This window comes from Ostrinia furnacalis, unplaced genomic scaffold (assembly GCF_004193835.3).
Source record: "Ostrinia furnacalis isolate ACB-3 unplaced genomic scaffold, ASM419383v2 OfSCF2927, whole genome shotgun sequence".
Lineage (NCBI taxonomy): Eukaryota > Metazoa > Arthropoda > Insecta > Lepidoptera > Crambidae > Ostrinia > Ostrinia furnacalis.
This window is the reverse complement of record NW_021133166.1, coordinates 13763-28880: the sequence shown is the minus strand read 5'-3', so window position 1 is coordinate 28880 and position 15118 is coordinate 13763. Positions and strand designations below refer to the sequence as shown.

General features: G+C 35.6%; 1 protein-coding gene across 1 annotated transcript in view; it reads right to left on the bottom strand.

Annotated features, from left to right (window-relative positions):
* The window catches only part of LOC114356792 (uncharacterized protein CG43867-like), a gene marked incomplete at its 3' end in the record, with an annotated part of 38758 nt that extends 23903 nt beyond the window's left edge, over positions 1-14855 (bottom strand). Inside the window, exons 1-6 of the mRNA XM_028310149.1 lie at positions 14688-14855; positions 7365-7460; positions 6460-6648; positions 4645-4824; positions 2679-2778; positions 429-583 (exon numbers count right to left, since the gene is read on the bottom strand). Coding sequence (XP_028165950.1) covers positions 429-583; positions 2679-2778; positions 4645-4824; positions 6460-6648; positions 7365-7451 — 711 coding nt within the window. The remainder of the gene's footprint in view (positions 1-428; positions 584-2678; positions 2779-4644; positions 4825-6459; positions 6649-7364; positions 7461-14687) is intronic.
* Positions 14856-15118: the final 263 nt, after the last annotated feature.

Here is a 15118-nt window from a genome sequence, read left to right as displayed (position 1 = left end):
AAAGAGCAACTATTCCTTAAGTGACTTCTGTAACTATTAACAATTGACGATCCTGCGGCGTTCGTTGAAGCATAGGTAGTAGGTACCTGATATCTTAAGAACCTAGGGGACGCTGCCCTAGAGCGAGCAAGTTCGCACTTTATCGCCAAGAAGAAAGAGCAACTATTCCATAAGCGATCATCGGTTGCTAGAAACAATTGACGATCCTGCGGTGCGGCGTTGGCTGGAGCAGCGCCGTTTTTAACGAGCAAGATTACACTTTATTGCCAAGGAAAAAGAACACCTATTCTGGTTAGTGACTTCTTCAGATGGTAAAAACAATTGACGATCTGCGGCATGTGGGGGCATTTAGCGTGGACGATTTTGCTTTTTATTGTCAAGGATAAAGAGCACATATTCGCTTTCTGTTGACGGCTGTAGCACCGTACCTGGTAGATCTTGGCCTCCCAGCTGGGGAAGCGGTGCAGCGGCGGCGTGGGCGGGCGCGGCTGCTCGGAGGCCGAGCTGTCCCCGGTGGAGGAGCCTCCGCGACTGTTGCCTTGCACCACCACGTTCACTGCCCCTTGCCAGGCTGGCGTTCGTTCTGTGGGTACGGAATAACATAATGATAGAAAGAGTGGTGGGTTTATTCCGTCACTTTTTCTCTCAGCACATGTATGCAGCAGAAGTAATGATAGGCTATATTGGGAGGTGTTTAGGTGCCCTGAAAAGGGCCTACATACTAATAAAAGAATTCGAATGATAAATATGATCTTGACGGTTTAAAATAGAACCACTCCCACTCTTCTGGTGGATGTCATAAAAGGCGACTAACGGCCGAATACTGAAACACTACTCAAATCTGTCACTCAGCTGACGGGCTCCTAAATTTAAGTATCCTTCAATTTTAAATGGTATTCTCAAACGCCACTCAACGGATTTGAAGCCGTGATCAGCTAAGCAGCTCTCAAATGTTTACATAATGGCAACATTTACCAAAAAAAGTATGTTTTCATTTACACAAATGATAACTTTACGTTTTTTATCCATTACACGCAGCATCGTTTGGTTATGTATTGTCTTTTATGGAAATATACTCCATCAACTTAACATAGAACAGTTTATTTTTAGTTTCTATTATATATAAATCTCGTTTTATCATATAAAAAAATTTATGCTTGCATTTTTATTTAATTAAAAAAATGATTTTAAAGGTGATACTTTTTATTGTTGAAATCTATTAAGTGGCGATCGTGGACCGAAACGTAACCTCAATTGACATTTATCATTGTTGACAGAGCATCAAATTGACAAATCAACAACTCTTGCTTGGAACATTGAGTTATAATGTACTACGTACTAGAGAAGACATGTCAACTAGACTGTTTCTGGCACGCAAACAGGTCCATGGACCGAAATTCAATTAGTATGTGCTCAGCGGTTGCTGTGACAACACGCTTGAGTGCAGTTTTGTTTTTTGAAAAATGCCATCCTATAGACCAAAATACTGTTCAAATAATTCCAGATACATATTAAGTGAAAATCAAGGAATGACTTTTTACCATTAAGTTGTACATTTATGCACTTTAAAACACTAATTTAATTTTAATTTGTTAATTACAAGGCGTCACCGCGGCGGCAGCCATTTTACGAAAATTTCAAAGAATAAAAATCGCAGACTTGACACTGACGCATAAATTAGTATACGAAAGGAAGGTTAAATACAGCAATAAAAAGATTTTTTTAAAGATTATAAGCACTTTGTATTGCACAAATTACTAAGATGTGGAAGATATCACCTAGTACACGTTCATAACTTCCCGTTGCGTAGAACAGTAGGGTTATAATAAGTATTTGGTCCACTGGTTGTACGGCGTTTGGTGAGGGGTTTCAAAGAGCTTCCAAATTATGAATCCAGAAACAACACCGTTTCTTTAGAGACGCGGAACCTCGCTCGGAATTGCATGTCATTATAATAATATTTTTCAATAGCGTTCAGCCTTATTGCGTTCCAGCGATTAGATCTAGGTATTTTCTCGAGGCTGGAAAGAAATGATAACGATGACACACATTATTTACCACTATTTAGGTCGATTTAGGTATAAGAATAGGATTTAAGATACCGCGCAAGCACTCTCAAATTTAACAGCTGCTTAAGACGATTTGACAGTTGTTTGAGTAATGCTTAGCGTTGAATGGCGTTTCAGTATGCGAAAATTCATTTAAGTGGCGTTTGAGTGCAACTTAATTTGAGAGATGCTTATAAATTGAGAACTGCTCAGATATTGTTTTGAGTATGCGAAATGTAAGTTTAGGAGCTGCTTAACTATTTGAGAAGCCGTCAAATATTTAAATGGCGTTTCAGTATTCGGCCGTAAGAGACAAAAATGCAAAAAGGTTGTGATCATACAGTAGCTTAGTAGAGACTAAGTAAATGACCTGATGATGATGATGGTAACAGTTCTTTGAGTTCTTCTTACTAAGTTTAATGGATGGTAACATTACTTTTAAATTGATAAAATCGACAACTAGATCGGAATAGTAGATGTCGTAGCTAGATCTTACAATAGATCAATTCATAATCAATGATTTAAGCTGAAGAAAGGCTTTCTGATGACAGATTCCTAGGTACTTCTACGTGACGTCAGCGATTGTCGTCGTATTTTGAATTTGAAACTTTGTGAAAACAATAAACTTACCTCTACTTGGCGTGTATATCTCTGCATAGTCATGGGTTGTGTCGCCGTCTGTAGATGTATTCGGCGTCGTTGGAAGCACGACTAAATTTTCTACTGCCGTCTGAAAAAAAGAAGAATAACTAAATTAGCTATAGTACGTAAAAAGCACGAAGCATTGCCATTTTGAACAGTCAGACAAACGACTTCTTTCACTAACAATGCCGCTGACATTTTGGTGCCTGATTTACGAGCGAAACGAATACATAGTTTCGTAATAAAACCTGTTGGTACCCAGCTTTTATTAAGCAGCATAAAGTCAATGTGCACATTACATGAATTACGAGGAAATCTCAGTCCCAAAAGACGCAAAGAAGAAGGCACAAAGGATTACTAATGTTTGGCCAAAAAACGTTTCCCAAATTATCACATCGCAAACAACGTTTCGCAAATTTTCATTTGGCAAATTCTCATTTGGCAAAACCAACTTATTGCAAACTTTTAATTCGCAAATGTCGTTTTTGGCATATTAATGTTTAGCAAATTATTGTTTGGCAAAGTTTGTTTTGCCAAATGTGTCATTTGGCAAAAATATTTCACGATAAACTATTTACAAAATAATATGATTGTCGCATAGAATGGACTACAAATTAGCTTGTGGTTATTATTTTGTTTAGTGGGTAGATAATATAAAATTTGTTCTAAATTAATTTTCATATTTCATTCTTTTTATCGAAATTCCCAAATGATTCATTAAACAATAGAGGTGATTCTAGCGTTTGGCGGCCGCTGCCGCGGCACGCTTCGCTCGCCTTCGCGCGTTAAAAGGGTCACTGTTCTAACCTAACCTAACCTACTATTTTCTGCGATACCTACTTTCTGCAAGCATACTATTTTCTGCAATCTCTTTGTTTTACATAAAATTCTTGTAATAACCTTGATCATCTGCCTTATGCTTTGATTTGTGGGTAACGGTGGGTAAGTATGTGAAGTGTCAATTTGACCAAACAAATTATTTGGGATATAATATTTGGCAAAATAAAACATTTGCTATATAAACATTTGCCAAGTAAAATTTTGCCAAATGATAATTTGACCAAATGAATTAGTTGCGAAAAGTACAGTTGCTAAAAGTTCATTTGGGAAATGAAACTTTGGCGATAAGTTGTTTGCGAAGTGAAATTTGGCGAAAAGTAATTTGGCCAAACGGAAGGATACCAGGCACAAACCTTAATTAATTAGGAATATTAGTATAGTTTATGCAGATAATTAAATACAAATTAATATGGTTCTCATTTGTCTAAATAGGTCAAAAGAACGCGTCTATAAATGGTACACTTACAATCATAATAAAACACATCGTTTCCCATCTTTATATCTCATGGGGTATTTATTTCCCAAAAGCTGCGCGTGTCAGCGACTCAAACGGCTCAAGGGTCATCCAAAAATTACGTCACGCTCACTAAAGAGGGGGGAGGACATGGAAATATGTCTGCAGACGACGTGCTAAGGGGGTGGAGGTATTGGAAATTTGGAACAAATAATTTAAAATATTGCGTGATTAATATTTTGGGGACTTTTATAATCATGTATTGTAAAGAACCTGCCGATAAAAATAGTTTTTCGTTTCTATTTATGAGAGATTTTTTAGGACCGACTATTTGTTAGAGTCAGCTCGATGTTCTGTTGTTACACTATACATTTGTAAGTCTTATGCAAGAAGATTTAAATTGATGAAAGCCTATTAGGTGTTATTAATTAGAGGATATAAACGTTTCTTTGTTCTATAAATGTACCACATAGATTATACTTTGCATTATAAAGTAACTTCATGTTTTATTTTGAAAAATTTTAACAGCATGCAATTTTCCATACACTTGTATTTTATCACCCCAAAACTGTTTATCTGAACTTTTTGGAGTTGCAGAAGGAGACTGGCACAAATTAATGGGCAGAGTACTTTACTAAATATATCATTGTTATAACTTACCGCTAAATCATCGGCCAGTAGACTGGCAGTGGTCCTCTCATCCATAGTTCTATTCATGGTGTTCAAGGCCGTTTGGTTGGCAGTGCTGACGGTGGTGGCTAGGTTGGTAGTACCGATGGAAAGGTTCCGCCTGTGCCTCACTGGCGTACTGTAGTGGGGCTCCGATGAGTTGATTGGAAGCTGGCAAAGAGAAGGTAGGGTAAGTTAAAAGCTGATCCGTCACTGTAGACACGAATAATCCCGTCTTTTAGGTGAAGTCTCTAGCAAGAACTATAAATTAGTGCAAGTTACATTAATCCCCTGTCATTTTGACAAAATTGTTTTGCAATAACTCAATCTTAATGGAAATTTTACCTAAAGTATTTAATAAGATCTGGTGTATACCATCTAATTGTTAAAGTTAAACAAACAACCAACTCTAGTCTAAGAAGAAAAATTCAAAATGTAGGAGGTAATACAGGGCAGAAAGGCTAGTGGTTACATAGATTGTTTATTGAAAATATTATGTTTCTGTAGGAGTTTTAGGACAAATTAAAGGCATTCGTGATGGCGTGCACTCTACGGGTTAAGTGTCTAATGTTAGAGATTAATATTTTCCTATTTAAAGCTAAGGAAGAGTTTCAAATTAATATTAATTAACATAACAGTTAACTTGTGCTCCAAAAGAATAATATAAAACACATAAATAAAGTCATTTTAAAGAATACAAAACCAAAGAACTAGATTTGAATAAGTTTAAAATAGGGTAAACTGCCAATCATTGGACACTTAAAGGAGTTATTGGACAGTTATTTATTGAATTAAAAATAGGATTTCTATTTCAACAACTAAGAGATTCCGACTGATGGAGTTAAGAGGGTGTTAAGTTGTAATTTGCGTTTGAAGGAATAAGTATTCATTCATTTTATGGACATTCAAAGGGCGTTTTGTCCAATGATTGGCAGCGCCCAATAACTGTCGGTTTACCCTGCTACCAAATAGGCTGTGAAAAACTAGAAAATTCGTAATAATAAGTGATTTTCCTTTAGAGCTGGCAGCAGAATCGAAAAGTTATCATTTATACTTTGAAAACTTTTACAGTGCTTTTAAATGCTTTAACCATATGACTTTTTCTACAAAGATTTTTACATTTGCTGTCCGCTCTTGCAACACATAGATTAACAGAAACAAGGTTAGCAAAAGAATTGAACACACGAACATTACGCCTAAGGACATCTAGGCTACCTGGGGCCCTTCGAGGCTCTCTGAACGCCTGCGATTTGATGCCAAGAGGCTTGCTGCGGATCGGGGCGAGCCCTCCTCAGTCCTCACTTCGAGGGATAGGCTCGCTCGAGTTGGCAGAAACTGAGGAGTTAATTTCTGTTATAGGGACTTATGTAATTAGAAGCAAGTTATATAATATGTTATTGATGTACATTCAACAGCACATCAGGCTATACATTTTTGTTACAAAATCGTATTTATTACGACTAAATAAGACGCCACAGTGTTTACGTTGACGTGCCGTCGTCTGTACTAGGCATTTTATTGTTGTAATTATTAGTTTATTTAATTTTAAAATTTTTATGTATTAAGTTGCTTAAGGGTTGACTATTTAATGGGGCAATACTAGCCATCACCAGTTAACTTTATTAGTTAAATGTCTGAATATGAACTCTGCTTTTAGTAGGTTGTATTAAACATTATTAAATTGATTACATTTAATAAGTTAAAATGTCTAATTTAATACTAAGTATGTAATTAAATTCATTTAATCTTTATTTTCATTAGTTTTTGTGTACAATAGTAATTATAATAGAGATGTTTATTACTTACAGCACAATTCCTGCTTCCCTGAGCTGCTATGTGGTTCCTTAACAGTTCTAATTGCTGGTTGCAGCGGTCGTTCTGTTCCCGGAGGAGCTGGTTCTGCTGCTCCAACTCCCGGAGTTTGTTCGTCACCCACTCTTTGATTCGGGCCGCTTTCGCTTCTACCTGCTTCGCGTCTTGGAGTCTTAGTTGTTTCTGGAATACATTTTTAAAATTTTAAAAACAGAGAAATGTAGTGTCCAGCTTTTAGCAATTCTTTAAGTAATATAATTATTACAACGTGCGATATACACAAGGATAAGTATTATGGATTGAAGCTAGTTGATTAAGGCGAGCATAAATGATTCCAATAAAATCCAACTAAAAATACTTTTTTGAATGGATTATCACAAGAATAGGCATGTCTTAAAATCAAAAACTACATAATAAGATGTCACAAATACCCAATTAAGTAGGTTACAGCTAAACAATAGTTTTTATTCACAAATTACCTTCATTTTGAGTTAAATAGACGCTTTACTTTCTAACAAAATAAATCCACATATTTTTGATCATATCTATCAGAAAGAGTTGTAGATAAGTAAATTGTTCTGCATATTTGCATTTCGCATCGATTTTTTTGCCATATTCAGTCAGAAATCATTTAATTTTACAAAAAACATCTTCAAAAACATTGATCGTAATCGCACGTCACAACAAAAGTTTGACAGTAGTAGTGACGTCTATCAAACTCCGGAAGTGACGTCCTAAAAGTAATACGTTCATATTATCTTAATTTTATTTAAAAAAATATCTCTACGATTATTTTAAAACCAAAGCATTAAGTTGCATTAAAACAAAATTAAAAATATGCCTTAAATCAAGCGGACTAGTTATGTCACATTAATCAAGTATGCTACCTTATTACAAACCTGTTCTTCAATCTGGCCCTCTAGCCGCGAGATGGCCCTAGGCGCGCCCTCAGCGCCCGCTGGCCACTCACACAGCCGTTGCTCCATGGCGCGGACCTGAAACAATCAACAAACACTATTAAGTAACGGACAAAGACCTTTTTTATGAAAATTAAATTAAACCATATTGTACATATTTCTTAAAAAAAGTACATTCTCAGTCTCTTTCAAAACTGTTTTTGTTTGCACATTTTAAAGGCTGACTGCAATCAAACCGCAGTATTATGAAACAAGAAGGCAAATACAAACCGCAAGGCTTGCCGGCTTACTGGTTGCAATACTTCTGTCCATGAGTGACAAATATCAAAGCTAAGCTAACCGCATGTTGCTACAACACGTATCGCGTTGCAGGATTAGATTCGACACCACTAACTATTAACTGTCGAAGAATATTATTTAAAGCTGTTTAGAAATAAAATTCAACCATCTAAACTAATCAAAATATGAATCTCGATTAAACTCGTAGAATACTAATATACCTACATATTTAAGTTTGTTTGCTTGGTCTAAAAAATAATCAAATTGTAACTAAACTTAGAATTAAATTTAATGTAGTTTTCGAGGTAGTGTCAGTTTATTAGTAACCGCAGGTGCACAAATCTGACCAATTATGCACTTCGTCAATTCAATTTATTAATCCACAGTAATCAATACAGCCCAAAGTACCACGTCGGCAACGCAAACAATTTGAAATATCGTGCTTTCAATTTGATCGGGGTATAGGGATTGGCTCTAGACAATCGGGCACGTTGCATGAGGGGCTTAACTAGCAATATTTGTAATTGAAACAAGCAGTGATTCGCCCCATGCGGATTATGTCCACCCTTGGTTGGTCCACACACCAGACAGAAGCACTGGACTTTAGGAATGACACGGCCATAACTTTTTCAATATTGTTCATTAGCTGTCTGTAAGGCAAATTATTATGCCTAAAGCAAATTACTTTTCTTTGAGCACGTCTTTGTATAATAGTGAGAAAGTTATTAACACCTGCTTCAATGCTGTTATGAAATTTTACCACAAATGAACTCATGGAATTTTATTTCACAACGATACGTTGCATTATTAAATTTGAATCCAATATACACTGACTTGATTATGTAGGAGCATTATTAAATTTTTATAGGGGTATTGAAGGTATTAATGGTGTAATTTAATTCATCAAATAAAATAAGTGATATTAAACATTATAGATTGTCATAGTATACGATTATACAACAGCATTCCGTTGGCTTCACGTCTCAGAATTTGGAGGGTGAATCATCGACGCTAGCTCAGTTTACAGGCTATAATCCTCATCACACACAGACATGGTTTCCGGGGCATTAAACACAAGTTACTTTACTACCTGAGTTCACTGACCGATTTCACTTTATTTGGAAATCTAGTCACTGTCCCAGACGCTTCGCTATTATACAGTGTGAGTCACGTTAAAGTGTACATATGAAAATAGATGAAACTAGACCTATTTTTATCGACAAAAAAGAGGTCAAAAAATTTTTGAGATTTTTTTTTAATTTTTTATAGAATTTTTTTTCTTCAAATTACTTATTGTAAAGAAAACGTAATAACTTTTAAACTAAGCGGTATATCCTGATAAAATAAAAACAGTAATAATGCTAAATAACAGGCGATACTAAAAAAATACATAAAATACACAAAAAATGCCAAAAAATAATAAAAAATGATACTTTTTGAAAAAAATCTGCTTAAAAATTCGTGTTTTTTTGGTTATTTTATAAATTTCTCAAAAAAATGCCCCCATAACAGGTGGTTTTTATTACTTTGTATTATTTTCTATCGTATTATCTTTGTAAAACCAAAAATCGCATGTCTCTATCCCTATCACAACATTTGCTATGATCGTTTGAACTAAGGCCTGCCACAACATTATTCTCCGCTACAGGTAGAGACAATTTTAATTTTAACTAAAATGCTTATTTTAATTCGAAATCTTTTGTTTTTATTTGAAATCTAACTTGTCTTTATCAAAATTACAAATCTAGAGCCATTTTCAGTTTTGTTGTTAACGAAGCGTTGAATGGCGCGCCCGGAGAGGCTTAGTTCAAACGATCATTGCAAACGTTGTGATAGGGATAGAGACATGCGATTTTTCGTTTTACGAAGGTAATACGATAGAGAATAATACAAAGTAATAAAAACTACCGGTTATAGGGGCATTTTTTGGAGAAATTCATCAAATAACCAAAAAAACACGAATTTTTACGCAGATTTTTTTCAAAAAGTATATTTTTTTATTATTTTTTGGCATTTTTTGTGTATTTTATGTATTTTTTTAGCTTATAAAGTGTTTACAGTCAATAATTTGGGGCGCTTTATCTATCCGTCAAATTAAAAGCAATTCGAATTCATGTATGGTTTAACTAAACCCTTTGACCATTCTTAAACAACATTATGCCCCTATACATAACAGCTGTTAAAAGGTTTCGGCTTTGTAAATTTACGCAATTCACGATTATTTAGACGCTACACGAAACGTAAGTTGCTAACGCGTCATGCATTATAGCGTTACACCATATCTATTATAATAACCGTTTCGGAACAAAGAAAGGTAAAGCAATGGGCAAAGGATCTATCCAGGAATAGCACGCATTAATCACAAAAGCCGTAATTTGCTTGACTCACGACACGAGGGGACGGGAGCGGAGCTTCTAAATCGGGTAACACTTAGACGGGCGAGGAAAAATAAGCAATAGTTAGCACTTGCTGAGGGAGCAGCTAAAAAACAAGAGACATGCTACAGTGGTCCAGTAGGTGCATTGAGACTTTTTGTTCATACTGTGGTTGCATATCACAGTATGAATTTAAAATAAATAAATATAATTATCCTTTATTGACATAAAGTATCACACTAAAATATACAACACAGTAATGGATTACAACAATCTCGATAGGTACACAAACAGTGATAGTGATTCAAAAACACTAAAAATCTGAAATTTTGTTTCAAAAAACACAAAGAGAACCAAGTAAAAATTTCCATTAAACATTTTCGTTTCGTCATACCTACGCGTAAGTAGTAAGTTCAAATCGAAGTAAATTAACTTTGTCCTTTAATTCCTTACGTTCATAGTTTAAGCTTTCTTTCATTTAGCACTGATATAATTATTATAATAAGAAACAATAAATTTACTATGAAACCGACATGAAAGCGCCGGTCATGAAATGACTAGCGCATGTTGCGGTCAAGTGTAATAGCGCGTGCGAGTTAACTCGACTCGGTTCATTACCAAGCGCTGTATAATTAAACTGTTGGCCAACCAACTTCCTTGTAACACCAGTAGTTAACAGTGCTTAATTTTGTGACATCTGTGTTACTCATAGAGTTATGGAGCTAATTAATGAAATGGGTTCTATAGCCTGACCAGGAACATAAAAACCCTCGCCATGTTGCGGAAAACTAATGGTACTAATTTCTTTTAATGGCAACAGTAACTGAAAAATTCATTGATGTAACCTTGCATGTCAGTCTATTGCTGTCAAAGTGTAAACAAACTTTATTTTAAGTGTGCGCAATTGATTTTGTGAATTAAAAAGCTAAAATCTTTTTATAGTCGTGAAAGAAAAGTGGTTCACAATGTGTTAAAATATTTGTCGAAGAGAAATACTAAGGGTTCGGACAATATTTTCATTGAATAATGTTTCCGACAAAGGTTGTCAAATTGACTGACATGTTTATCGTATAGTACAGTCCACTATGAAAATTAGCTGTGGTTTGTTTCAACTACCTATTTTATTTTTTTTGTCACTTTCTAAGTGTTGAATTTTATGGAATTGGGAAAGAAGTACCGAGTTTGAAGCGTTCATGAGCAGACATTGCAGTTGAATATTCAAGTTCTGAATTTGATTATTGATGAATAATAAAATAAATCCTTCTAGCTCGATTGATGGTTTCATTTAATTTATTTAAATCAGGTTACCTATAGTACCTAATATTTTTTCGTTAATTTATGAAAATATCAAATAAGCCGGTAATCCTGAATCCTGATACATAAAGTTAGCCTATTAATTTAACACAGGTACGACTGTACTCAGTGTTGCACTATCAAATGCAATTGACGCGCCTCTATGCCAGGGTTTTTATGTTCCTGGTCAGGCTATACATAGTCATAATTATATTTAGCATGTTGTTATTATTTATTTTTAATGAACAATGTATGCTTCTAAGTTTTCTCGGAGAACTTCAAAAACATTTTTTTTAATGTGACTATTTTGAAAATACAAGAGGCAAAGCTTTTGCATAAGAAACTACTACCTAAGTAGGTAACAGTAAATGTGAGTACGAGTAATCCTAGTGATTCTTTCATATGGACCAAGAACATTTTATACTATTACTGAGCTTTAAAGCCCCGTCTGCTTAAAAATCCTTATTGATGAATGACTTAGCTTCGAAAATATCAATAATGTGATCAACAATTCAGTTTACAGATTAGTCATCGGACCAAACGAACCGCATTGATTTAGTGCTTTGAAAATAACTCGCCACTGAACGCATCGGTAAACGCCACCGGATGAGGCGGTTCAGCCATCTTTTTTAGGGTTCCGTAGCCAAAATGGCAAAAACGGAACCCTTATAGTTTCGTCCTGTCCGTCTGTCCGTCTGTCCGTCTGTCCGTCTGTCCGTCTGTCACAGCCGATTTACTCGGAAACTATAAGTACTACAGTGATGAAATTTGATGGGAATATGTGTTGTATGAACCGCTACAAAATTATGACACTAAATAGTAAAAAAAAGAATTGGGGGTGGGGCCCCCCATACATGTAACTGAGGGATGAAAATTTTTTTTCGATGTACATACCCGTGTGGGGTATCAATGGAAAGGTCTTTTAAAATGATATAAAGTTTTCTAAAAAACATTTTTCTTAAAGTGAACGGTTTTTGAGATATCAGCTCTCAAAGTCGTAAAAAGTATGTCCCCCCCCCTCTATTTTTATAACTACGGGGTATAAAATTCTAAAAAAAATAGAGGTGATGCATGCTAATTAACTCTTTCAACGATTTTTGGTTTGATCAAAGTATCTCTTATAGTTTTTGAGATAGGTTGATTTAACTGTTGCTGCTACGGAACCCTTTGTGCGCGAGCCCGACTCGCACTTGGCCGGTTTTAGTTTTTGTTTTATTAATTTGTTTCAATTATTTTGTTTCTAAGTTTTGTTTTCTTTCTTTATTTTTGAGATTTTTAATGTGTAATATTATTTTTGTGTGTGCGGGTTGTTTTTGGTAGATTAGAGCTTAATGAAGCTACCTAAATTGGTAAGTTACTTATTACAAGTTTAATAAGAAAATAATGAAGTTAATCTAAAGGCACATTTACACTGCGCGGAAATTAGCCAAGTCAAGTAAAAAAAACTGGGGTAGGGATGAAAAATGAAAGATTTTCATCCCCACCCCATTGTTTTTTTGACTTGACTCGGCAAATTTCCGCGCAGTGTAAATCCGCCATAAGATAATACCTACATTTATTACTTACATAACTAATATTATTAGGTATAAGGAAGTAAATAAGTAATGTTTGTACAAAATAAAAAATAGGTACCTAAGTAGGTATGTTACTTACCTAAGTGAGTAAGTACCAAAGTAAATGCTAAATTGCAGTAATAAAATCAAAAAGTTAAATTATAAATGCAATGCGATTATGCGAATAATATTATTAAGTTCTCTCCTCAGACTGCACCTAAAGTTGTCCTTGTTCTTGTCCAAATAGCTTTTATGGGACCGAGCAAATGGTAATAATAACCGAGTAAATCCATAAACAAGTCCTCACTTCACATCATCAAGTGCTAATGCCGCACGCGTCGAATTCCTTATAACTCCTGGCGACCCAAATACAAGGAACTCCGGATGTCTCGCATCCGAGTCCGCTCCAATCTCGATGGCGATCGCAACGACTTTGATCTATTTCGGGAGACGTGTGCGACACCGGTAAACAGTGAACACTCAAGATTGTTACAGGCAGGCAAACAAAAAAGTTGGATGGATAGCCAGAAGCAACTAGGTACGGCCCGTATTACAAAACGGCACCTCGATTCTGGCATGGCTATTGATCCTTGAGACAGGTTTCAGGATTCAAGAAGTAACTCATTATCATGGCTAAGGCATCTCTCTTTTCTCTGTCATCGTCTTTTTTAATCGGACCAATGCTTCACTCGGAAGCGAAAGAGCAACTCTATCAAAGATAATTTCCATTTATGTAGGTACAGTTGTAACAGCTGCAGCATCACAAACAGTGACAAAAAGTACCTACACTCGGGCGAATGCAATCCAGAAACTTATTTGTTGCTTCGTTTGTTAAAAATATCTAGCTAAAGCCACACAGATTTTTTAAATAAAAAAATACTAACTAGCAAAGTACGGCATAATAAAAACAAACGTTTTAAAAGTGTCTTTATGTTACTGCACATTAATGGCCACTGCAAATGTAAAGTTCCCGCATAACATTACCTACTCGTACCTACCTACAATACCGTGCAGTCTCGAGCTGCGCTTTTCTAATTTATTATCTGTGGGCGCCCGAGCTCGGTTTACTTAGGTAAACTTAATTAGAACTTGAGATGTAAGAAGTTGTGGATAAAAGGGTGCCTGTATATGTATAGCGGAATTAATATTACCTCAGTGCCAAGAGCTACACATACGGTCCAATTAGCCAAGGAGGATTTATGCGAGTTTGGAGTTTAACTTAGTTTTACGGGGTTGTGTTAGTATTATCATACCAGTAAAACCAGTTCCTTGTACAACTTTGGATTTTAGGATGTATTAGTAAGAAGACTTTTACACACATGCTCATAATAAGAAGCTAAATGGGCCGGTATAGTGATTTTGGAGTTTGTCGTTATCGTGGCGAATACAAAATACGAACGATTTTTAAAGCAAGTGTAAAGTTTCCTTAAAGACAGGAGTGCCTTGGCAGCCCCCTTTTGTTGCAAATGGGCGATGGACGATAGTCGTTCCATTAAGTGAATTGACTGCACGCGCCGTCTCACTTTACGTTTAGAAGTTAAAAACAAAACTTTATTTGAGACTACAAAGTCCACCGATAATACCATTGGGCATGATCTGTGTTTGAGACGTAAGCTCAGAGAAGACATCGAACTAACTGTTCTTATTTACTAAATTAATTACATTATGGTAGAAACACTAATCTAACCCTATTTCAAAATTGCATAATTTCATGAAAAGCACTGAAGATATTGCCTAAAATGATATACAAATAAAAGGTAAGAAGCCAAACTTAAAAAAAATACTAAAATACTTTATCCACATACATCTTTGCAAGTCTTTCCCACTAATCACTAAAACAAAAAACTGTCACCAAAAGGCGCGAAAAGTTTTTCTTTTTTAATCACACATTCAGCTTAGTGCACACACAATAGAGTTGCAATCACCACGATCTTTTTGTTGGACCGTACATTTTTCCCGGGACGAAAACGTGCGCGTTCCACGCGGCGCGGAAGCGAACTAACCGACCGAGGATATCCTACAGGACGTGCCGCTTTTGCTTATGAGGATCGATATTTACATAGTGCTTTTAATATGCAACTGTTTGGTCGTTAAAAACTATTTTAATACGAGACGTGAGCTGTAGGCTGATGTTGCTGGCCACATTCCTTTAGCGTGTCGTTTATTACTTGAGAACTTCGGCGGTTTCGTTGACCGATTAAAAAGTTTTAAAATTGAAAATCTTCCTCTTTTAGTT